General features: G+C 31.3%; 2 protein-coding genes across 2 annotated transcripts in view; one reads left to right on the top strand and one right to left on the bottom strand.

The window, feature by feature from the left end:
* Positions 1 to 6,681: 6,681 nt before the first annotated feature.
* On the bottom strand, positions 6,682 to 21,903 carry LOC105627369 (Na(+)/H(+) exchange regulatory cofactor NHE-RF1). The gene is made up of 2 exons (XM_012208685.1): positions 21,481 to 21,903; positions 6,682 to 6,990 (listed from the first exon to the last, which is right to left on the bottom strand). Exons 1-2 carry the CDS (start codon positions 21,901 to 21,903, stop codon positions 6,682 to 6,684), a joined length of 732 nt encoding a protein of 243 aa, XP_012064075.1.
* A 5,627-nt stretch (positions 21,904 to 27,530) lies between these two features.
* The window catches only part of LOC105627257 (rab11 family-interacting protein 2), a 10,243-nt gene continuing 9,963 nt past the window's right edge, over positions 27,531 to 27,810 (top strand). The window contains exon 1 of the mRNA XM_012208581.1: positions 27,531 to 27,561. Within this exon, the coding sequence (XP_012063971.1) occupies positions 27,531 to 27,561 (31 nt within the window). The remainder of the gene's footprint in view (positions 27,562 to 27,810) is intronic.

Below are 27,810 nucleotides of genomic sequence, written 5' to 3'. Positions count from 1 at the left end.
AAATAGCGAATACTTTTTTTTTAATTTAATTGGATTCAATTAGATTCAATTGGATGCAATTGGATTGAAAAAATGCATTTCTTATTCAAAATTGAACAATATTCACAATACACAGAAAAAGCTAATATTATTTTTAGATTGAAAGGCATAGAGATATGCTCCATACAATTCCTATAAATGAATAAAATTCAGGATTGAAAAATTCATTTTAACATTCGTGAATCAATATTTTTGAAAATCTGAATCCATTTCAATTCATTTCAATCCATTCTCATTTGCTGAAAATAAAAATAAGATGCATTCTTTTATATATTAGCGATTACTTTTGATAATACTTTTGATTTAGCACTGATAAAAATTTGTTATTACACATGTATACTTCAAATCTTTGAACTAATAACTTTTGAGCAAAATTATATATTCATTTTAATAATTTTTATGATCGATAGAGCATATGTAGTATGATAAACGTGAAACTCCTGAACTTTGATCAATACTCGATCGACAAAACAGTGACAGAAATCTTGATTGTGGCGCCATTTACCTGGCATGCACTAACATTCATCGTCCCAAGTTCTACTGATATAAGGAAACATTCTCTAATATTTAAAGATATCTTAAAAAGTGATCTACTAAAAAGAAAAATGTTTTAATGTTAATTAAAAATATCATTAAAAATATTCCATCAAATATTTTCCCAACACATATTAAACATACAAAGTTATCATAAAAACTATCTTATTAATATTAAAAGAGTCATGCATGAAATTTTGCATATTTTAAAAGTCCATTAAAAATTAAAAGTCTGTAATATCAAGGAATCAAGGATAGTTGGAATATATAGATATGTATGATCAGGACGATGATTTGCATAGACAGAGTATTCCTTCTTATACATGTACATAAATACATGTAACTTTATAACTAAATCTTAGCGTCAAACATAATGCTTACAATTAATACTTACACAGTAATATTGGACATAATGTGCGAAGATCGTAACATGTGTATTTAGTTCTTATTTAACATATGCGTATATAAACGTGCGTGTAGTTATATACATTCCAAGATTTCGGTGCAACGATTACATGCCAGTAAGATTTACATAGATTAGAATTGTTTGAAAAATCATTAGAAGATCCTTATTTCTGTCAAACAGTTAATAAAAACGATATCATTATACAATATACATATTTGTACATTGGATGATCGATATGGATAAGATAAGATATTTAATACAATCTTCATATCAATGTGATACAAAGTCAACATGCCTATATTATGTACATTTTTATTGTTATGACATTTTTAAAGTTTAATTGCCCATATTTATCTGACGAACTCATTAAGTCTTTATCCATACATTTATTAACAAATATTCACTTTTAAAGATTGCATCATTTTAAAATATTCACTTTTAAAAAAGCAATGCTTCTACCACGAAAGAACGCATACGTTTCGTGCTGATAATTATAGTGAATCTCATTGCACGAAAGATTTATTTGTTTGTGCAGACTACTATCGTTAGTCATTCTCCTTGCATCTGATCGTTGCGCCAACCTTGATGCACGATAATCTAATATTTACAGAAGCCGGTATAATGATTAGAGTTCTTCAAGATCCTATGAAACAAGAAGAGATCTTAAAAATATAAAAAGAAGCGAAAAAGAATGTGCACGTTTAGCGCATTTGAAATTGACGAGAGCATCACAATTCGAATTATTCGAAACCCTGGCTTCTAAGACCGTGTTCCAAAATTTACTTCCAGTACTGTAGTGCACGTAACGTAAATTATAGATTTTCAATATTGGCAGTAAATTTTGGAACACAACCTAAATGTCGCATCAACTATTTGTTTTCTTGACGATCTTAATCTTAATCACAAATCATTTATTTTGCGAGCAATATAATTAGCTGTTGTAGAAATTCTGTTGAAAATAATAATTCTCATCGAGACATAACTTCTGAAATAATTTTCTAAACACTTTTTAAATTGATTCTTCTTTCCAATTTTCATCGATACTGGATTTGCTCACAAAATAAGCGTATCATATACATTATTAAATGGATTATTATTATAAACACTTAAAGACAAGAGCACGATAGACAAAGTCGATTGTTGTATCATTTATGGAAAATCCTTGTTAATGTATGAAACCGTATACATGGGTATGTATCCGAACAATTTTTATTGTTTTCCATAAATGACACAACCGGTAGACACTTTGCGTGTTTTCCGGTAAGAAACATAGATGACACAGTGTGACACAGTGACTCATTACATCCTTACTGTTTGACAATGTTAAACAAAAATGAATCATAGTAAAATGAGTTACATTGTGTCATCTGTGTCTCTTCTTACTGTAAAGCATTCTTTTATCTATCGTGTCTATCGCTCTTATATTTAGACTTTTAAGTATATACGTAGAAGCCGTTATAAAATACCGTTAAAATAAAACAATTTAATTAAATATAAATTCTTTTTTCTGTCGCATTTCTTATCTCAAAACGCATTCGTAAAAATATTACTGAGACATTAAACTGTTTTTCCCTATTACGCCTGTCTATGCAAAACAGAAATCACGTCGAGAGATTTCAATGTATTACACGCTCGCATAAAAAAACTGATTATTGAAATATACTCCAAGCTAATCAATTACGTTATTTTACTCACATATCTTATATAACCATAATTTTCTTAAATTTAATCAAGCAAAACATCTCCAATACTTTTACGAATGATTAATCTTTTTATGAATAAACTAATCACCCTTTCGATTAATATCTACACTGATCATTTCATATTTAAAACGAGATATCAGTAAAATTTAATTAGTTTGACACTGTAATCATTTCTCTTTCAAAACTGACATTTGAATTATTCGAGAATTGCACTAATGTTTTCCATCTTTAATTACAAACGTCGAAGTCAATCAGGGTCTCGCAAGGCAGAATTCTGTTCAAGTCGTTTGCCGCTCATTTTACGTCGTTATCGCGCGATGTGTTTTTAATGCAAGAATATATCGCGATATGTATAGATACGATATTTTCGTTCACCAAACTCTCTGCTTCGTGTGCGATCAGGTGCCTCATTATAATACTTTCACTTGGGTAAGTCACTGAATGACATAACGGTCTAACGCGCACTAAATGTAATTAGTACAGAGCAATAAGTACGTGCGCACATACATGTAGTTTTAACGTTATTAATCTTTTGCTGCGATTGCCATTTTCGTGATAAATTACGGCAAGTCCATTAAAGAACTTCGTTCTCCAACCAAATCACTCGGAGATTCATATGGAATTTAATGGTAGCTATTGGCGACACGAAAAACCAATTGATTTTAACAGGAAGCATTTAACGACGAACAGTCACGTTGTCCATAAATTTACAAAGAAAGATTAGTTAAATAACTGCATCAATTAATATTTTCAGGACAAATGATGACAAATTGAGAATAATTAATTTTATTAAAATAAATATTTAAAAAATTTTGAGATATATATTACGTAAAATTATGGACAAGAGAAAAATTATAAATCCTTATTTATACACAATAGGAAAATTTAATTCGTAATATTGTATGTTGTTGTAACTATTTTGCTTCTAATAGTTTTCAATAATGACTTTTAAGTGTTTCAATCTCAAATTAAAAAATTTGAACGTTGTTAGAATTAATAATATTAACAGATTATAAAGAAGTTTTGTTCACTAGGCTGTATGCATATTTATACAAAAAGGCACAAACTATACTTATATATCTTGGAAACGCGACGCCTGCGCGCTCGCAACAGGTGAATGCATAACGACAACGACGGCGATAATTGAACGTTGCGTAACGTGTCGTCGTAATGTTTAGTAACGAGAATCTCGAGTTATGTATCCAACTTTTCCGTGAGTCTTGCCGAATAATAAAACGAAGGAATCCTGAAAGAAGGCTTCTCTCTCGCGTTACCATTGTAACGCGACATTCTTGTTCCGTCGATTACGCAATGCCTGCGCATTCGACAAGTCGGTTTATCGAACACACGTCACAAATGCGAGTTATAAATTTCAGAACACCCGTACCTGTTTGTCGAGCCACTGTTATCGTCGTTCCCTGATAATATTCGCTCCGAGAAAACCGCACGTGCTTAATTGATTTCGTTCCGTTTGAAATGGACATTTTGTGCGCCTTTGAGTGAAAAAATATTTTGAGGAACGTGTTCATTCGTAAATGTTATAGACGTAACGCACTTTAAATAATCATCGTTTTACATTAAGTATTTTGTAGACACTCTGCAATAATACATTGTGGAATAAAGATTACGATCAAATTACTGTTTCTATTCTCTTATCTTAATTACTTTGAATTTTCCCATTTTTGTTGCACTTTTATTACTATTTTTCTTATATCGTATTATGCATGACGCATGTAAGAAATATATTTAATTAACTGCTAACATGGATTTTTCCAAAGACTATGTGACAATAAACAACTGTAGCAGTCGTTAATCGGAAGCTATCATTAAAGAAAAGGAAATCCGAAAGCAAGAAACGATGCACATTTGTATAAGAAATTTAATTTTATCTCTTTTTTTAATATTGCATTCGAAGAATTTTTCAAAAATTTCAAGAATAAAATGGTTTAGCCTGTGAAAAATGTCTTTCTTGCGGCTATTAAATGCATCGATAAGACATGCAACATCTTGTACTAATCACAAGGCAATATTCATAATCTATCACCTGAGATAATCAGTTCGTTAAGCTAACAAATTAAATCGTAACTACAGCAGAGTTGGACTGGTCCGATTAATCACGCTATACGTTTATCAATTATGATACAGTTTTTTATCGAAAAATATGATTGAACTATTATCTCTTATTATCCTCTTTGAAAACAAAATCAAATGTGAGAAATGTAAAATTTACAAACTTTTGCAATTGATTTGTATTATATTAACTTGACTGTGCTACACGAATTATCAATATACAGAAAATAATTACCATAATGAATGATTTAATCAGTGCAATTATTAATTGTAATGAGAAGTTTAATCACAAAATGCAAGCATTGTTATGCCTACATTAATCTTAGTGCTCCAATTAGCTGCGTTAAGTACCGAATCGGGCCTGAGCAAACTACAAGATATAACGCATCGTAATTTATAAAATGCATGAATGTTCAATTCCTGAGTTGATCCGCCCGGTGTTGCAACGTACAACGTAAAAAACAACTCGCGTCCTGAATTCGATAACGGAGATTAACCGAGACTCGTCCGACTGTACTCGTCTGGTCGTACTTTCTCCCAGATCGCTCGTCCTTGGACCGCACATCGTGTCGGTCGACTGACTGATCTCATAGACCTGTTGCAGCGCGCACGCGAGGAACGTCCGTCCTTGCGAGTCCTTACAGCCGTGCCGCGATTACGAATCTCCGAATATAACGTTTTGCAATGGTCATTTGGCCATTATCACGCAAACATTATCTACGCTTCGCGCACGATTATCGAGAGATTCCGCGCGCATCGAATTCTCCGCGTGTCGACATCAAATTGTCGTTTTGGCAACTATGTTAATCCTTATTACACAGCGTTAACCGAGAGCAGCTGCAATAAATCGAACGGTAAGTCGAACTGATTAGCAAAATGGAAGACAGATGTTCTTCAAGACACCAGGCATTATTTTCGAACATTAATTTACGCTATATTGACCTATGATTTATTGAACATGATTAATTAAACATTTGGTCTTTTAATCAATAAAATGTCGAGACTTCGAGGTAAATTTCTAATTTGTCAATATACATAAGTGAGAATATTTATCACGAATTATTTTTCAATTGCGCGCGACTGGGAATTAGAAACCGTCTTCTATCGGTAAAAAAATTCACATGATCGACGTAACGTTCAAGACTATTATTACATCAGGGGATGGCGCAGATCAATTCTCGCCGGAGAAAGTCATGGGAAGAAGCGGCGAGCGAATCTCCCGAATTTAACAGTTGAGTAGACTCAGAAATTAATATGACGACACCATGGATAATCGAGTCGAAAAAATGAGATATAATTATTCACTTAATCGGGAAGCATTGCAATTAATTACAACAGGAACATTTTCTTTAAGACTAAATTGTTACGCCAGGAAAAAATGAAAATTCTTTCTCGGGTTACCATATAACCATTAATAGTTATAAAAAAAAATTAATGATCTGAAATAAAAAATGACAAATGTGAAATTTTCTTTAAAAAAAATTATAATTCTTCGTATTTCATAATTCTATTAAATGTTGATAGACCGATGACTCGAAATCTGTCGTAACTTCCGGCGCGGAAGCGACAAAGATTGTACATGTAAAATTCGCCTTCAAATTAAAAATAGTAATATAAACTAAAAATTAACAATGTAGTTATACAAACAGCGTTAACTCTTTTCGATATTCTAATCTTCGCAGCACCGTTTCTCGCTGCAAATAAATGTATGTATGTTACGATATCGACGTCAATGCTTAACATTCACGATATAATCTAAACAATCGTGTATTTATTATAACGACAACAATTTGATCGGTTACAACAAAATGTGTTATAGAAAGAAAACCATCGTTGTCGTCGTCGAACGCTCGACGGCGACGATGACGAAAAAGGAAGGAATAAAGGAATGAAGGATTACCGAGTCACAAGAGAGGCACGAGAACGCGTCTACAGTTTCTGCACGATGTCGAATTTATCCTTGAAGCCGATCGACTCTTTCTTCGGGTCGTATTTTTTGCGCTGTGCCAGCATCTCCCTGAGCTCCTTCGCGCTCATCGTCAGGTTCAAGGATCGAGGCTCGCTGTTGTTCGCACCATCCGCGATACCCAGGGTGCCATTACCCGTACCGTGCACATGGTTCATATTGCCGTTGCCATTTTCCCGCATATTAGATTCTTTGTCATCGGTCGTCGTTTGTACAACGGTGGTACTGTCGCTGTGCTCCGTGTCGTTAGAATCGATTGACTTCTGCGTATTCTGAAACGATAAGAAAATAAATGATACGTATTATTCTATTAAATTGAAGAAAAAGATAGAACTCTTATTGAATAAAACAGAGATGTTACATGTATCATTATTAAATTATATTGAAGAAAAATATAGAACTGTTATTAAATATATAAAAGATAATATGCATGCGGAAACAAACGACTTCAAATTGAACAATCCATCATTGAATAATAATAAGCAAGAAGTAAGACATCCTATATATGATTTATACATAAATAATATAATATATAAAATAAAAAAGCAGTATGCAGTAATATAAGTCTATATAAAGCGATATTCGTCAAACATAAGTAGACGTACGGAAGTTGTATGCATAAATTGGATTTCCTTACGTATATAATCTAATATAATTTTATCATTAACATAACTTTTTTAATGGCTTTGCAATTATAATTTACTGGATCTCAATAAAGATCGCTCATTCCACATCCGCATTTACAGAGAGAAGATAGAAACGGAATGAGACTAGATATTTCTTTTCAGTCGAATGACACTGCAGTTTTTTTGACGTTTCGTCCGTATTAGTGTGCAACCTTCTGCAGCGCGCAGACAAAAACAGCTCGCCATGTAATACGGTTGAATTCACAAATGCCTACTGTACAGATTTAACGAGACACGAGTTTCTGCCTGGGTATTTCGCGATTGTATCGCACACTTCTCGATTAAAATCGCAATCGGGCAAGTACGTGAGTTCGGATAAAGATCGCTGCCCGCGTAGAGATACTTATAATGACCTTGGATCCTGATGCAACTCTGAACGGTACTTAAAGGAATTCCATTACTTGGCGTCATGCACGACGATGGAGAGAACCGGTTTTCCCCGTGCCGCGCGAACCGTTTAAATCCCTTCGAAATAATGTTAGTCGGCTATCGCTACAGCGGCCGCTACAGTCCTACATACTGAATTTCACGTTCGACTGGCTTTCAGTACTCCGAATTATCGCATATAGCCATGTGGTTATTTATTTCATCGCGATATGAAACTATACGTAAACGTATCCTTTTGCTTTCCCTGTAACTATGACCCGATAATCAAACGCGTAATTAAAGTAATCCGGTGTAACAACTGGACAAGATGTATAACGGTACATAGATAGCGAAATTTCGTACAGAACGCTAATAAGAAAATTCTCGCTATAGTCAACCTACTTCTATCAATAACCTACATATATAATTTATTTTAATAAATAAAAATATATTAAATAAAATCGATATATTAAAATTTTTGAATATGTTATGTAATATATCAACTCTCCGTTTGCAAACTGAAATATTTTTGTCTTAGCACGATATTCTATATAAAAAAATAATTACAGTTCTAATAGAACTTTTCGTAGTTCTACAATTCTACATAAAAATACAAAAAAAGTTCGGTATTTTTTATACTAAAAAACCAAAATTGAAAATGACGTCCTAATTCCGCGAATCTAGCATGACACTTTCCCTCTAAAGTAGAAGAAAAAAATAAATATTTCCACTTTTGGCTACAATTCCTGTTGATTCTACAATTTACGATTATCTCTTAATCGAGATTCAACTTATTTCTCTTTCTAATTCTAGAATTGGATAGAAAGTATAAAATATATAAAAAGTGCTACTAGAAGTAATTATTTTTTTTATATTATAGAATCGTGCTAACTTTACAAATCCCTTCTTTTTTTACACAAGCGAAATTTTACTCTCAAATTTCTCCGAAATAAAATAGAGCGGTATCTGATTCCTCTCTCTTGAAATAATTAGAAAAAAATTATTAATGTAATAGAAATATTGAAAAATAACTCTGAATTTTTCTACATTTTTGAAAGCCTAGAACAGTAAAAAAAATTTGGGGCTGAACAAAAGACTTAGATTATAAACGAAGAGAATAAAAGTCTTATTGAAGACGGAAGATTAAATTATTGCGGAAATTTTTCAAAAATTCTCTTTCATCCACAATGTAACAATCTTTACAGCAAAAAAATTGGAAATAAAAAACGACATTTTTAGATATTATCAAAATCAAACGCGATGATTGAGAAATCATTATTGAAATGAAGAACAAGGCCGAGTCATAGTTGGTTTTGTCATGTTTCTGCAAAGAGACTTTGTGTGACATTATTGCAATAAGTATCTTCGCTCACGGAGACTTTCGCGTTTGTACATGACGTTTTTATTCCACCGTTGTTGACGCAACGATTCTATAAAATGGCAAGAATTTGTGCCATGAAACAACGATGACCATGGCCGGTTCGCGTGAGTGGATTTTTTTCTTTTATTAACTCGATCGGAACGTATTCATAATTCTGTCACAATTCAAATTTTAAATCTGCAAATTTGAACTTCGAAGTCAGATATCGCGATTGTAGGATATTAACTAAGACACTCACGACAAAAACATTATAAATTCAAAATTATAAAATGTGTTTTATTATATAAACGGATTGTAAGTGGTGTCTAATATTTGAAGTGGAAAGCCTCTGCTGCTATAAGCGAAAAAAATGGATAGTGCAGAACGTTGTAAGTCCATCATGTAATTGTTGATTATGTATTTTTATTCGAACTTAAAATGTTTTAATTTGCATTTTTACTTAAAACGTTTTGAAATTTAAATAATTTTGACGCAATTTAAAAAAAATTAAAATTAGTTAAAAATTTTTTGCAGAGATTGATTGCTTTTTAATTATTGTATTCATTTTTTGTAACATTTTTGAAGTGATAATTTTCAAGAAAATGAGTTTCTAGTTTTCATAAAATCTTAAGAAAAACGCACTCCATCTCTCAATCTCTGTAAAAAAATTTTAATTAATTACACAACGTCTTATCGTGGCACGTCTCAATTACCACATTCAATTACAAATTCTTTTTCAAAGCTTATCAAATATGGGAATAATGTATGTTTGCATCGGCTATAAATTCATCCTGTGCTCTTTAGGGCAAAGCAACTTGTAATTCCTCGCACGCATATGCTGACGCAAGAATGAAATCGCTAATCGAGGGAGAAACATTCTGAAACTAGCAGCGCGCATATCGCGCTTCAAACAAGCGTTTATCGCCGAGTTACGCAGACAAGTATTTAATTATGTCTATACGAGGGAGCATGGTGCAATGCTTGTTTCCTTCTTGGAAGGGGAATCCCCGTTATCTGCATACGTATTCAGACGAGACGTGCATGGGTTTTTGGCACGCTTTCTTCTAAAAATGTTCTAGAATAAGACACGGAAATGGAATAAGATCAAATAACGGATTCGAAATGTTACTACCTTCATTATCGCATTACATTAAATTTTATTTACAATAAATTGATTAATAATAAATGAATGACAGTTTAAAAAACATAATTTTATCTTTTAGAAAAAGATAATTGACGAAGAAATAAATGTTGCGTATATATTTTTAATGCTCTTTAAGATTAAATTAACGAATAGCTTATTATATTTAAAAAAAAATGACTTACATTGGAATATGGCACACTATTTTATATTTGTGTTAGCTGTTATGCAAAACGGACAGGAAATGTCTTATTTCGATATGAGAAACGCAAAATAGCTATTAATTGTATTGGGAATACAATATCGCAATTCGCAATTGTAGAACAGACTTCCTCGAATTATGCAATATATCTCTGCATCATTTGCAAAAATTCTCTTTATAAGATTATATACAAAACACATAACAAACAAAATTTAGAAAGAAATTTTTTATTTTATTCTTGATACACGTAAAAATATTATTTTTAGAATTTTTGTGGGACAATAAGTAAATATTTTACATTAAATTAATCTTAAAATAATTAATAATTACTTAAAAAAATTATGTAGTTTTTCATAGTATTTTTAATAGTATATATTTTTTTTAAATTAAACTTCTATAAATAAATTATAAAAAAATTATTTTTTACAATTGTTGAAAAAAAATTCCGAAAGAATTTCGCATACATTATTAAAACTGCCCACGATAGAAGAAAATCTCTCGATCGTCTGCCTCTCCCACGCATCTATTATCATAACTAGTATTAACTTCATAAAAAAACGAAGTTCCGTCGCTCGTCCCGTTTACATATTCATAACTTTACCTAGATAGAGAGTAATTGCCTTGCAATATAATTTTTATCACAATAAATCAAAAATTTATTTATTTTAAAAAATATAAATAAATTCAATTTCTAACAATAAATATACATCAATTAATATAACATTTAATCTCTCTCTCTCTCTCTCTCTCTCTCTCTCTCTCTAATAAAATAATATTTTACTAAAACAAAGATTTTTCTCATTAAAATAGCTATTTTACAAACTCTGTAAATAAAAACTCCTTCAAATTATAAATTAATCTAATCACTTTTTTAAATCTTTTTATTTATAATTACTGAATGATATTTTTTCATCCTCTAATAAAAAGCGTTACTTTTTTTAATACGTAAATCAAATTTATACATAATATGACCATGACGTAGCTAATCAACGAATCGACTTAAATGCGGAATTTACGTAACGTGAAAATCGCCGGAAGTGGAAACTCATCAGAGAGAGGGACAGCGATATTTTTAATCGAAAGAAAGTGGCGCGCATTTACTTGATGTTTACCGTAAGAAATATTCGAATCTCAAATTTTAGAAATTGATTAATGTCATAAAACACATCAGCGCGTCCTCCAAAAATGCGACTTCCTGTGATTATAATAGCGTAATGACTTGCATCCGAGAACCGTGCATTGTTGTATTCGCGCAGGTACAATGATAACCGCCTAAGTACAACAACAGACAGATGTTCTTGAGCGTATCTAAAGCGCAGAGTATTAAAAATTTTCGTTTATTGAAAAAGCTGCGCGAACGTCGCGACGAAAAAAATATCGAATAAAATTGAAAAAAATCGCAAAAAAAGTAAATCACAAAACCTGAAATGTTTTACCTGCAAATTATCTTATTTAATCGTCTACATCAGTTGCAGAAATATTTCACTTCAAACTGTAAACAACTTTCAAATTATATTTCTAATTTAATACTCTGCGTATGTACGGACATGGGAAAAATATTGATCATTTGTATCGCAAATGTTGTAATTTATTCTACAAAAAAAAAAGTGAACCATCACAACTTTTGCGAGCTCTCCGCGGTACAGCTTGAATGATTCATTCCCCACTACGATAAGACGTAACTACCATGAATTCGTTCCATTCCAGCGATCCTTTTCCTCCTTGAACGCAGTTCTACTGCTATTATTGCGTATCAAAAATAGGGATTTTCATATGAAACCGAAAGTTATTAAAATTATTTTCCCGTTTTTTCAAAAATATTCGTACTCCTCTCGTATTCACATTTCAAGTAAACAAATAGAACATTACTTGTAAGAAATCTACTAAAATTTCAAAAATTTTAAAAATTGGTTGCAATATTAAAAGCGTTGATCTTATCTATCGCGGACTAATAAGTATATAAAATTAAGCGCAACTTTATACCTTATTGTCATGACCTGGAACATATTTAATCGACATACAAGAATTATAAAATGATAGGTATGTCAGATTTATGACAGCGCTGGATAAGATTAAGCATTGCTCGATCGTCAAATCGAGCAAGTTTTTACATTCAAATCGCAAAGATTTTCGTAGTTGACTGGCGGAATTGAGTGGGACGTTACGAGAGATACAAGAAAAAGCATCGTAAAACATTGTCGAGACAAGAGTGCAACAATCGTGGAAGCTATGATAATGAATATCAACGAGAACAAGAGATAAGGGAGATACGATGTCTCTGGCAAAGGAGAGGAAAAGTCTACGAAACAAACTTCGCCAATTTCGCGTTTTCTCGTGTTCTTATGTAAAAAAGATTGTTATAAGTTGTTTCGTAATTATACCGCTTTATTAGAGGTATTCCATATAATTAGAGGTATTCCATATAAATAATCGATTTTGCATTTATATCATTTGAAATATCATCCTGGATTTTAATGCTATTTTATATACGTTTCAAATGTTAAGATAATTAGACTTTAAGATACATGAATGTTCCACATTAGATAAACATTAGTCGATATTACCGCAGGCTTTTCTAATATCTTGTAACTGACTCTTAATTTGATTTCAAACATTTCCTAAATATTTGTCTGAAGTGATTATCAATTAACATTTTAACTCACAGGAAAATAGCAATTCAAATATTTTATAAACAATATAATAATTTTAAAGAATTGATTTTTACATGCGAAATTCAAAAGAAATATAGATATCTTAAGAATGAAGTCACTAAACTCCGACTTACAAATCTAAAAAATTAGCCAATGCTTTCTCTATTAAGCCCATTCTACTAATTATGTAAAGTTATAAATGAATGTAGTTGTGAGAATTGACTCCAATCAAATATGAGGAGAATATTCGACTATGATTGGTCAATTCTTATAACCTTGCAATAACACTTATAACTACACTTATGTAATTGTAGAACGGGTTTTATTCTTTTATGCACCCTCTTCGTACTATAATCTTTTCAATTCCCACCGAAATCCCGAGCGATGTTAAAGGGTTAAACGAAATGAATAAACTGCAACTCGCGAGCGTCCGCCTCTAATATAAATAAATTATTGTCTGGACAATGATACACATGTAAGCGGGATATTAATAACTCATTTGTCGTCACTTTCGTTTTCATCATTCGCAGACCGAATCGTCGAGTCACAAATTTAAAATAACGATTTGTCCAATGTTGATTCGATTTTTTTCAAAAACCTGAGATCAAGTATAACATTGTGAGTTATCCTGTTGCAGTTACTTGCATTAAATGCTTAAACATAAAAAATATGTGCAGCAAAATATTTTCTGTCGACAATATATCTTAATTCTTAATTTTCTTTTTTTTCACAATATTCTTATTTTTCACAATAATAAAAGCTTCGCAAGAATTTATTGAATTTTAGCTCATCTATTTATTATAAATATTAAAAAATAAACTTTTAAAAAATAACTATGATATATATATATATACACATACACAGATATTTTAAAACTTTTTTTCTTATTAATTTCCTTTGTGAAATCTTTAAAATAATAATAATAACAATAATAAAATTCCCGACTACTCAAATATCTATTAATTAAAACAAAAAATTATTCAAAAACACTGAAAAATAGCTTTTGCTCGTCATTACACGCGATCGGAAGCAGGAAATATCAAACGGTAATTTTTATTGTCATGTATAGGTAGAAACTGACCGTTACCACGTGCAAATCAGCAAAGCTTCCGCTTATTCAGCATGATTCAATCATATTTCATTCATCCCCGTAGTACGATTACATTCGTGAATATTCTTGTGACTTCGAGAAGCGGCGATGATGCCGAGTCGTGATGGCGTTTTAAACACGTGCTAAGGTGATATAATCATGTGTTATTTCACGATACAATGATAACACATAAAAACTATTACATAATGACCATTAATAATATTTAACTCTGTCAGCAATCTGGGACTTTTTTAATACAAGTGAAATTTTATTTTCAAATTCCTTCGAAATAAAGAAACTTTGGTAAAACCTGTTTGGTAACAGAGATGTTGAAAAGTAACCCTGAATTTTTACATACATTTTAAATCCTAGAATGGTAAAAAACTTGGACTCGAAGCACTAAAAATATGATTGCAAATAAATTAGATTAAGAATAGCAAATACACGCAAAACACAACATCTTTTCAATATTTATAAAATAGAAGTAAAAAAGTAAAAATAAAAAATTCTCCAGCAGAATCAAGATAGCCTAACAATTTATTTCCATTTTAATATGATGATTATACATAGCTGTTAATTAATATGGAAACATATACCAAGGACAAAACATTTCTCGATGCATAGGAATGGTGTACCATCATTCGTACGTTCCATTAATTGAACCCAACTTGTATTTCAAAGAACGCGATAGAGGTTATTCACATTCTTTTCGCGTAATAAACACGCGCTTGCGACACGCGAGAACGCATATATGCACGACACATCACCTGCTAATTAAAATCGATGCGACAAGTTGTGAATGCGTTGAAACTAATACTTTGACGACAGATGTAATTCTCGATCATGATACTTTGTTCATGTAATATAACATATAATTTATATAGTATCATTTCGCTTCGTTAATAAGATCATTAATTACTGCTTGAAAATTTAAACATTGAAAATAATTCACTCACACAACGACTAATATTACCGCTTATAAGAGAACAACAAATGTGATTCAATAGTTTAGAAAAAAAGAAAGGATATGTCATAAATATAGACATTCGTCCTTCATAGTTTTTCCACTTCCAAGGGCGTGTTCGGATTCCTACTTAGATGCTCTCCGGATGTCATGTCATCTTTGTTTAATATTCGATAAATAACAAGAAGTGATACCTGAGTAGTACTCGGGTGGGAATCTAAATAAAAAAAAAACATAGCTCTGGTTGTAATATTGTATATAGATACAATCAAATCAAATGCTTTAACAATAATTAAACGCAATAATTTTTATTGTCTAAGAAATGAGGAAAAACGATCAATAAAATGAAACTTTCCTCTTTTCTAAGAGGAAAACATAGATGATGCATAATATTTTAACATACATCATGCATTTTATACGAAACGAGTCTCCTCATTTCTGTCTTATTGCTCGAACAAATACAGATGCGGTGGCATCATCGGTTTATTGTTAATTAAGGTAGGCGTTTACTTAAATATTCACGTAAGCATGGTAAATGTGTCATAATAAACATAAAAATGTCGTTGCTTAATGAACACAGAAAGATGGCAATAATAACTTAACGCAAATACTGCCATATTATTTAATGACAATTTATGTCAATTAACCTCTTTATCCCCAATTATATCAGCTTTAGAGGAATTAATAAAAGTCACGAGACAAAGTATTACGAATATTTGAGTTTAATAATGACATGAATTGAAAATAAATAAAGCCTTTCTTAAAAGATTAACAAAACGAATAACGCAAGATGAAAAGATTATGCAAGTCAATTGTAATGTACAAGGAAGGTTATAGTATTAAAGATGATTATTTTGACAGAAACAGGATAAAAATATGGCTTATAAATGATGATTTATGAGAAATAGCGTCATAATATCTTAAAATTTTTATCGCATACTTAGCCTTGACTAAAGCAGCACCTTTAATATAAATAATGACTTCAATAAACGGAGCTGCGTATATAAATTGTACAATTATAATAAATTTTTATCTTAATATATCTGTAGATATGCACAGAATACATACTTATTTATAATCAATATTAAATTATAATTATAATAATTTAGACGATTATCTTATTAATATTTTAGAGAAACACGTTATCATATTTCTAATATAAATTTTCGATAACTTTAGCGAAGTGTGTGACTGTGACTCACTTTAATTATCATAATTCTTTATCTTTCGATCGAGGCCACATCTTTCCGTGTAACTGATAATAATGGAAGAAACGTGACGCCTCGTGTGGTGAGAAATCAGCGCAAAATAATCGCACGGCACGATTGGCAAAAGGAAAAAAAAAATTGCGATTTCTCATTTTATTAGTCAGTTGACGTGCAGAAGAGACGCGTCATCGCTTAGAGAGGATACATCGATGAGAAAATGAGGTATGCATGTTACGATGCTTGCATAACCGTTTCCCTGAAAAAGGATTTGGACGATCCAAACTTAAATTGCTTCCTGCCGCGTCATTAACTCTACTTGATGATCCAAGTAAAAGATACATGCAACTCGGTGCTTGTGCTTCCTATCGTCGTGATTACGGCAATATAATTCGCGATAGAACCGACCCTAAAAATATTTATAAACTTGATTTCCGCGCAATCGTACATAAATAACAAATGAATATCGTAAACTTCTATAAATTAAATTCGTGTGACATAAATATAACATTAAATTCGTCATATAAATGCGAATTAAAATAAGTATAATATAAAATCAATATGTCATATAAAATAAAACACGAATTTTATGTTGCTCACGCGTGCCGAAACGAGACAACTTTATGGATAAATAATTTACCAAAAATAAATGGAGTTTATTAATAAATTTTACAATTAATATTATATATGAATTATTATAATACAATCGATTTTCATATCATAAGGAGAGAAAGTCAGAGCAAATCTCTTTTGTACCTTATTATACATCAAATTTCTATTCCTATATAGTTACTTTTACTGCAACACATCGATCATTGAAATGACTAAAAGAACAGAGCGATGGCAAGACTGTTCCGAAGAGAAATAACTAATTACGACACGATGACGTGTGTGTATTCAAATTAAATAGTGCGCACCTGCTTATATTTTATAAAAGCTACGCTACAAAACTCGAATATTGCTTGCTAGAACATAAAAAATAACAAGGCGAAATAACACATCGTTTAACGAGTAATTATTAGCTGAATGTATATTTCCGACAAAAATATAAAAAAATAAAACTGATATATACGCGAAAAACGAGTTTGCTGAAATATCTAAAAATTTAGCTAAATACAGATTTGGAAAACAATTTTGTTTAAATCATTAAAATAATTATATAGGATGTTCAAGCTGGTTGCTAAACTGGCAAAATTTTTTGCAGCAATTCTCATAATGATTGAATTTCCTGCATAATTATCTTGATGGTCAACAAAATAATTTTCAGCAAAAAATAATTCGTATCTTGAAATTTTGCTAAAGTGCAATATAGGTATCGTTCTCGTACATTCAATATAATATCCTTAATATGGATTTGTGAAGTTAGCATGTCTCTTCCTCTCATTCTATTGATATAAAAAAATGATAGTTTTATTAGCACTCTTTTCATAATTCTACAGTTCCGTGTCAAAATAAAAAACAGTTCCGCATTTTTCACACTAAAAAACTAAAATTAATATTAGTTACTGTAGAATTAAGAAAAGTGCTATTGGAACTGTCATTATTTTTTTATATTAATAGAATGTCTTGCTAACTTCACAGATCCGTTTATTATCATAATATGATGTCTTGTATTATACTAAGAAAAATGTTGGATGTAAAAAATTGGATATATACATTATTTTGTTCATATGTGAACAAAAATTTTCTTATTTTTCAATTAAAAAATTGTATTTTAATCAAAATTTGATTACTCCTATGGAAAATAGAAAACTCCTATAATTATTTGGTTAAAATAAAAAACTATATAAACTATATACTTTTTTTATTTTTATTTTTTAATTACAAAAATAAGAAATTTTTTATAAATCAAATATCAAATATAACAAATTAATGATTATGCATATCAAACATTTATATAATTGTTAAAATTATCATCAATATTCGATAGCAATGTATTGAGGTACTGCACGCGTCACATGCGTGCTAGACACTTTCTAGCGTGGACGTAAACATGAGAGCAACAGCAGCAGCTGCTGCTGCGACAACGAATTCAACAGGTGGATCCGTGGCGCGACTCGGATAAATTCCATGCGAATACCACAGATTCTTTTGGTACGGGCGCGTCATCTCCCGAGACTTTCGCGGTCGAAGAAAATGCCGATCAACCGATGTGTTTGTCTTAACACGCTTACCTTTTCTCCTCTCTCTTTTTTCCTCTTTAATTTACTTGAAAAATTTCACACATTTTCACTACTAGGAAAAGAGTGATTGCATTAATTGACATTCTGGTTGAAAATGGACAAAGTTCTTGAATTTTCTAACAGAATCTATTATCAAACTTTATAAAGTCAACAGGACCAAATCAGCAGAATCAAATCGAACCTAGTAGAGAATTTTTAGTACTCATTTTGTAAAAATAATATCAGAAATCAATAGGATTGAATTTGTATTATTTTATACTACCTAAAAACAATTCTATATTATGTGTCATTTCCTAGAAAACAGTGGCGTTGCTAGTTTAATATTTAAGAAGATAGACGTAAGATAGAAGTAAGTAAAAAAAATACAAAGGCAAAAATTATCATAACTGAATTTGTACTAATTTGTAGCTGAAAGTAAGTTAATATTTTACATATTTCCTCTTTACAATGATTTTGTTAGTATATATACTTACAATTTATGAGATATTTTACATTAAACTGAGCACCTTTGAAATACCATCATTTTTATTGTTTTTTTTTAATTTGCTACATATTCTATAGATAAAAATATGAAACACGTATTTCATGGGAAAAATTTAAGATTTTTTTGTGAGATTATTCACACTTGCAAGTTGAAGAAATTCATAAAAAACGTAGCTCATGTGAACATTCAAATTATTATATCAAATCATTACTATACAAAATCGAATTAGTATAAAAAAATGTAAGAGACAGATTTAAACAATTTTAAATTGTTCTATGGATGGATTATTTTTAATTTATCATTTTCTATTTGTTTATAATATTTATTAATATTTTTTATCATTAACTCACAATTAAAAAATTTTGTAAAAATATTGTTCCCATTTCAATTAACCCTGAAAATTTCAAAATGGAATTCGAATAGACTGTATAAACATGCAAAATATTAACTTATTTTCAATTATATAAATTAGTACAAATTCAGTTGTTAATTTTTGCTCTTGAGTTATATTTTTTATGATTCTGCCAGCTTAAATATTAAACTAGCAGCACCACTATTTTCTTGGAAATGACACATAATATAGAATTGTTTTTGATAGTACAAAATAGTACAAATTCAATCCTATTGATTTCTGATTTTTTTTCTTTTATTTTGAATTGAATTTTTTTCTTTTATTTTGAATTGAGTATACACAGTTAAAAAAATATATGAAAAACAAATACAAGAAGAAAATTTTTTTATCTACAAGAAAATTTTTACCTCTTTTGGTTTTATCTCTAATGGTTATCAAAGATAAAAAGAAAAATCTTTTCCTTATTATTGTAACTCTAGTGTAAATCTTCTGGATTGGTTTGCAAGATAATGAAATGTTATCTACACTGTGAAAAATTTCTGAAAATAGACAACCAGAAACTTTCAATTATATCAAACAGAATTCTAGTTATCTCAACTAGAATTATAACAGATAACTAGAATTATAACAATCAAATTCTGATTTGTTCATTTTAATCAGAATTTCAATTAATGCAGGCACGAATTTTTTTGAATGTACTGAATTTCCTCGTCCATAATGCAATTCACATTACTTCCACGTGCCCGAATTTTCAATTCGCGAATTTGAATGTACATGTATTTAAAAAAGTCGTCGGTAATTTGTGTGTGTGCAAGCCACTCAATGCCTTATTACTTTTACAATTCGAATTTGTAATGTGCCAACACAGATATTTATTCCGAAAAAATATCTCATTAATAATTATCTTTCGAGAAAAACTCTTAAATTATTCTAAGAATACCAATCTTCCATTTATACATGCATCATTAGAGGAAAAATAATTTATTTATACATTATACATATACATCCATTATACATATACATTTTGCGACAATAATTTCATCTATATAAAAATTATTAATCAATCATAATAAAAAAAAATGTACAAAATTATTCTAGATAATGTATATGGAAAAGCTATGGCATTTTTAGTTTTCATTTTCTGATTAACTAATGATTAACTTAATCTGATAATATAAAAATTGTATTTTTCTAATTATTAAATTAATAATTTTGTAGTAATTTAAAGTTATTACCAAATCAGTTTAAGAATCAATTACCAAATTCAATGATCAATTATCAGATTAATCGTGGCTAAAAAAATTACAATTTATTATAATATATTATATTTTTACATTATCATCACGTTAAATCTAAATCACAAGTTAACTAGAAAATGAAAAAACTCTGAGCTTATATAGAAGTTTTTTTTCCACATTTTTTTTCATTATACATTTTTCCAGTATACATGCATCAAAAAAGTAAAAACAAATCATTTTTCAATATTGTACTTACATATTTCGTGATGATCCAAGTAAAATTTATTAAAATGAATATCAAATAAAAATTTTTTTAAATTTAAAAAAAAATTTTTTTTAAAGGCTTGTATATAATATAAATATATTTATAGAAAATGTAGCCACATTTTGTTGACAGCATATTTCTTTATGTTTTACTTTTATCCTTCAATTATATATTAAGTAATTACAATAGTTAACTAGATAGAAATCAACTATATAAATTTTCTTTTGGAACGATAACAATTATAAGCAACAAAAAATTTCAAATATTTGAAAGACATAAAGCGGACAAATTATATTTCTTGATTGCGATTCAGAAAATTATCACGTTTAAAAATAAAAGAAATTAAGAATAATTAAATGTCAATCACAGATTTCAATTAAACAAAGAATCAGCAATTCACTCAGACATATAAAATTCGATTTATATATTTTGGTTTTATAAAGAATCAGTCTATCTCTAAAACTATATTTTTATAAAAAGTTTAAAAATTCGATACAAGATAATCACATTTGGAACATCTATAAAGTCAATGATAACAAGAAAAGAAAGAAAAAAAAAGCTGGAAGCGCACTTACCTCATCAACGGAACAATTGCTGCCTTCGGAACGATCTTCTACACTGTTGGGATTCCTCTCCGGCGTCTTGATCACTTTGATGTTCGACATAGTACCCTTGATGATAATGTTATTCTCCCTGAAATAATCGTCGGCTTCCTGGTCAACCACCAGCAGCTTGGTCTCATTGGCGAACGCCTTGATACGCTCGACCACCTGATTGTGAGTCTCGTTCGCAATGTCGATTTCGTTAACCTCGACTATCCGATCACCCTGACGCAGACCGGCCGCCAAGCTCGGCGAGCCCTCGTCCACCTTGCCGATGAACTGACCGTTCTTGCCCTTCTGCGCATGTAGATTGAAGCCGTAACCGTTGAAATCGTCCCACTTGACGATGTGGCAGAGCCGGGCGCACGGCACTTTATCGTCCTTGAAAGAAGACATCGCGTCACGTCGGTCTCACTTTCGACGGGACAAGAAGGAGTAACGTACAAGAATCTATCGTCGGATCCACTATCGAACAGCCGGACACCACCACACTGCACCGAGGAACGCGCGAAACGCGAGAGTCACGCGCGATTCTAGACTTCGAGACGAAAAACACCGCAAAATAGCAGACAAACAGAGAGACACGCGCACACGTTCAAACGACGACCAAAGTACGTATGCGAAGTGACACGAAGTTAGCTGCGTTACTCCGATTACTCGGCAGCACTGGCAGCAGGCCGAGCAGACGCGAACGCGAGGAATGACGAACTGTGCCGAACGGAGCCGAACTGTCGCTGCCGGCCGTGCCTGGCTGTGTCGACTGCCGACGAACGCCGAATCGACTCGAACCTGCGCGGCCGCGGCCGTTACGTACTGCGAAAATTACTTATGATTTTCGATAAAGTTTTCTTTTTCTTCTTCTTCTTTCTCTTAATTTCCGCTTTTTCACGTTATCATTAATTGCATCCTTCGCGTATCTTAATTAGTTCGTCGAATTGAATGTTTCTTCTCTTCTAACCAGAAGAGATCAATTTATCTTGATCGAAAAATTTGAATTTGAGCTCCGTTCACGATTTTTCACGCTTGAGTCGCACTTCACAAATTAATTATTCATCACAGAAAGTTCAAAGTTAACACATATATACACGATTCACTTGGAGATTATGATTGACATATTTCTGTTGACATATTTCTCAAGCACGAGAAGGAGCGTTCTTGTTGTTCGCGCCTTTTCAAATTTGAATCGCACAGGTCGCACTTAATATGTTAATTATTGTTAATACGTTCAATAATTCATTTAACATATATACGCGATTCATGTATGTCACTTAAAGATTATGGTTATCGACATGTTCCTCAAGCATAGGGTGAAGTACAGAAAAGAAATTCAAACAATGCGCTGACGAACGAAACGAAATAGGACAGAGTAAAAAGTACACACGACAAGCATGAACGTCGATCAGAGATTATCATGGCGTCGGCGGTTACCTCTCGCGGCAGCTCTGCGAAGCTCTACGCGCAGATGCGCTCATGCGGTTACTTATCTGAAACTAAGTTTATTCTGAATATACTGACAGTAGGTCTATTGCTTGATATTTTATAATATTTTTGCATTTAAAAAGAGATGAATTACATAGGCCGACAAAATTTAGAAGGAGTTTTGAACTATGAAAGATGTTTCCATAGGATTTTGATGCGCTGAAAGCGACTACGTTGTTCGTTTTTTTCTATTACCCTCTGTTTTTTAAATAATTGCAAAAACAATTTTTTCCAGAAGTAACTTTTTTATTAAATTAAAAATTTTTCAATTTTTTCGGCTAAACAAAAAATGATATCGAAGTCAGTTTTGTGGTATTTAACTTAGAAATATTTCAACAATACTAAAAATATTTTTCCGATGCTTATAAAAATGTTTTATACAAATCGCAAACAAAAAAACTTTGGAAAAGTCGTAAAAAGCCGGAAAAAATTGACAAATTTTGAAATATAAAGTCAAATAATTTGAAAGAAAAAAATCATTAAAAATATCTGATAATTTATAGCTGCATGTTTTTAATTTAAATTCTTTTTTGAAAAATTAATTTCCGACCATTTGTTCAGAAGTTATTGAATTTAAAGCGCCAAAAGCAGCCCGCGCATCACCTACAGTGCGAGATATTCTCTCGTCTGACACATAATCATCGAATACAAGAGCATGTTGTGTAGTCTTTTTTAATCTGATTTCAAATCTGAAGTAAAAAATGTGCAATTCAAAATGTAGGATCCAATATGGAGAACAAGAATTTTTAAAAATCCGTACATAAAAATCAATATTTGGTACGATTTTATAAGTCTCAAGGTCTCAAGTCTAAAATATTTTTAATATTGTTAGAACATTTCTAAGCTAAATACCGCAAAACACTAACTTCGATATCATTTTTTGTTTAGTTGGAAAAATAATAAAAAAGTTACTTCTGGAAAAAACTTCTGTTTTTGCAATTATTTAAAAAACGGAGAGTAATGGAAAAAACAGACAATATATAGTCGCTTTCAGTGCATCAAAATCCTAGGAAACATCTTTCAAAGTTCAAAGCACAAAATCCCCTCCCTCCTAAATTTTGTCGGCTTGTGTTATTTATTCGGAAGTTAGAGAAAGAGAAAGCGAATTTATATATATTAAGTTTAAAAAGTACAAATAATGCGACAGACCTATAATGTTGAAAATCCATAATTCTCACGTATGTTTAAATTTCAGTAATATTAGGAATTTCAGTAATTTTAAAACGCATTCCAACACGGTACAATTTCAAAAAATAAATTAATTAAATCGAAGAGCCTAAAAAATTCTATTATTTAATTCTATATTTTGATACTATTTTTACACTATTTTCTTTCTTATATTCTGACACATTGATTGCTTTGAATATCTCTCGTGCTTTTATTTTATGAGTATAATACAATTTTAATTAAGAAATCAATATATTATGGACTCAAAAATTTAAAAACAAAATAATTAAAAAGGATTATGAGCCAAACAGAATTGTCGTGCTATAAATTTAACAATAAAATATAATCTTCATATTAAAATTACAAACTTTTTGACTTACATCGAGTCATTTTCAATGTACGTATATCAAATAGGTCATGGTAAATCTCAGATTTTCGTGACTAATATCAATGAACTCTATGTATTAATTTTAATGTGTTCTCTCCTCAATTGACTCATAGTTATTTAATGTCTGAGGAGGAAACAAGCATACTATCATTAACAAAGAAATAAATCGCAATTTAACAGATACATGTAAAAAAAAACAATTTTAATTGTTTTCCACAATGTTGGTTGACATTTTGTCTTGCTCTTACTGAAATACAATAACATTCTGAACGCAATCACGTTTTTCCCAATTCACATTAATTACCGACACACATTCCACAAGTACCACTGATTCGGCGTTTTTTTCCATGAAACGCAGACAATTGCATGATAATCGTAAGAGGTGTGATGTAATCACATCGACGTAACATCGTCGATTTAAGCGGACATGATTACATCATGATAAAAAGCGAATGTAAAATTCGCCAACTAACAATAAAATAACACGACAACAATAAAAGTGGGCGAGCCATCACGTAATGAAGGAAATTCCTCTGTGTGAGATGCATTTAGGCGTCGAAAATTGAATCTAGAATATCAAAGAATTAAATAAGAAAATTGCTTTCACGCAGAAGCTCATCTTAATATTAATTAAATGAAAAGCAATTATATGAAGCGGTGCATCATCGCGTCACTTCCGTTCTTTAATAATCTTTGCGGGCAATCGCACGGAACATCATAACATAAAGCGTAATAAAATCGCTTAGTATAGCTTTGTAATCATCTTTTTCTAATTTCTTCAAACAGACAAATAAGCCTAGCTTTACATTTATTATAAAGCTTATATTATATATTAATCTGACATCGTATGTCAAACAGATAATAAAACAGGAATCGATCGCCGTCTGATCTCAAGTTAGCTTATTTTATATTCAAATTTCAATATTACGATTAATGATAAAATCGACATTCGAGAATAATGATTAATTAGTAGTGATTGTGACAATTTTCTGCACTAATCACAATTAATTGCTGCTTGTATCAATTCTATTAATTACAGAAATATATTAACGTCGCGTTGTGATACGATTATAATAAGAATTGCCATTTATTGTATCTAGCTCATTCGTATCATAAATTTAAGTTAATAAGGATACATATAGCATAAAAATACATTTAGTATATTCAGATGTGCCGAAAAAAGCAATGTGATGTTAGTTTATTTTTTTTTTATATAAAATTTCATGTCAGCAGTACGTCAAAGTGAACTAAATATTAGAATATACAATCATTTATTTGCAAAAAATGATTTCTCTTATTCGAGATATTTATAATTCATTAGTTCAAACTAGGAACTTTTAAACATAAATTGAAAGTTTTTAAATAAATAATTTACTATTTAGATTCTAAAACAAATCTGAATTCTAAAAGGAATTAGGAAGTTAATATCATTGTGTTTATGCATTAGTATTAATGTTGTTCTTGTGCTAATAACGATGTTTACGCTTTAAGGTCAAAAGTCGCGCTATCATTTATATCATATGTACTACAAAATCCAAAGCACACGAGGCGTTTCTCATGATTGTGGCAGCATAGATTCTTATCAATGCGATGATCGCAGGCTGCGAATAGGTTAATTAAAGCTTCATTCAGGATATGATTAATCAGATGTATAAGAGATGAATGAGAAATCTGCAAGTATGAAGGCCAAAGCTATGCAATTAAAACTAGTATACATGTATATTTTAATGCTATATCTGCCTTGATGCATTTTTTTTTCTTGATACATTGCATATTCAAGGTTGAATCTATAGTAAACTATCCAGATGAGAAGAATGTTAATTATAAAATTAATTTAAAGAATAGTAATTATACTATAAAATTTAATTTAAAAAGAATGTTTATTATATTAAAAGATAACGTAATAGCTGCAACTAGTAGTTCCCAGCAAACGAGAATGAATTGAAATGGATTCAGATTTTCAGAAATATTGATTCACGAATGTTAAAATGAATGCTTTTCAATCCTGAATGCATTTATAGGAATTGCATGGAGCATATCTCTATACCTCTCAATCTAAAAATAATATTAGCTTTTTCTGTGCATTGTAAATATTGTTCAATTCAAAATTTTGAAATAGGAAATGCAATTTTTTAATCCAATTACATCCAATTGAATCTAATTGAATCTAATTGAATCCAATTGAATTCAATTAAAGTATTCGCTATTTAAAATACGCATTCGGATAGAAAAAAGTTTCAATCCATTTTAATCCATTCTTATTTGCTGAGTTATAATGGATTCTTTAATTAATATAATTGATTCCTGGTTTTAGTTCCTCACTAGATCTAATGTATAAATGAATTATATTAAAAACAAAACTTTACAACAGTTGCAAACTATTTTGCAAACTAAACGTAGCCATTATAATTTTATAATTTAAAAACTCAAATTTTTACGCGCGGTCGACACAGTAAAGCATCGTGAAGATAGCTGCGTAATAGATCCCGTTCAGTCCGCAGTGTCCGCACCTGGCGCATCGGTCGCACCGCACCGCGCACAGCGGTCGGCGCTGATCGCATTGCGCAGCGACACGTACGTAGCGGTTGTTCGAGTTCGAAGGCGCGGCGCGCGCCGCGATACGTTAGGAACGTACAGTGTACAGTCGCAGTCGTCGCGAAGCAAGGTAGCAAGGAACGTGGTGAATGTTCGACTGCCGACGTAATTGGATATTGGACGTGACTCCCGGTTCTCGGAGTGCAGACGTGCGGACTGTGCGAAGTCGAGCGGGCGCGAAGATTGCGAGCTGCGAGCGAGGCGGTTGATGACCAGTGCGCGAGAGACGGCCGCGTGATGCGAACGTTTTTTTCGTAGCGCATCGCGCCTCGCGAAAGCGTCGTCGTGATCGTCGTTGCGAAGAATTAGACGAGTGCAACGGCAGGAACAGCGAGTCGGCAAGCGCTAGGATTTCGCCTTGCCAGTAGCAGAAAAAAGTCTAGGAAATCACAAAATGTGGAGCCCGACACACGTTCAAGTGACAGGTAAGCATGCGATATCGCGACGACGGCCGTCATAACTACGGCATCTCGTCCCTTCCTCTCCTCTCTTTTCGACAGGTGGTCGAATGCGCGGGACGCGCCGCAGAAGAATGCGTGCCGTAACTCGATTGTACATAGTATATATATATATATATATATATATATAGTATATATATATATATATATATATATATATATGTGTGTGTAGTAGTTACGTATAGAATAGTAGTAGTTACGTACTTTATACGTACG

Source organism: Atta cephalotes (genome assembly GCF_000143395.1).
Source record: "Atta cephalotes unplaced genomic scaffold scaffold00001, whole genome shotgun sequence".
NCBI lineage: Eukaryota > Metazoa > Arthropoda > Insecta > Hymenoptera > Formicidae > Atta > Atta cephalotes.
Note: the sequence above shows the minus strand (reverse complement) of the source record. Positions and strands in the feature narration are given on the sequence as shown.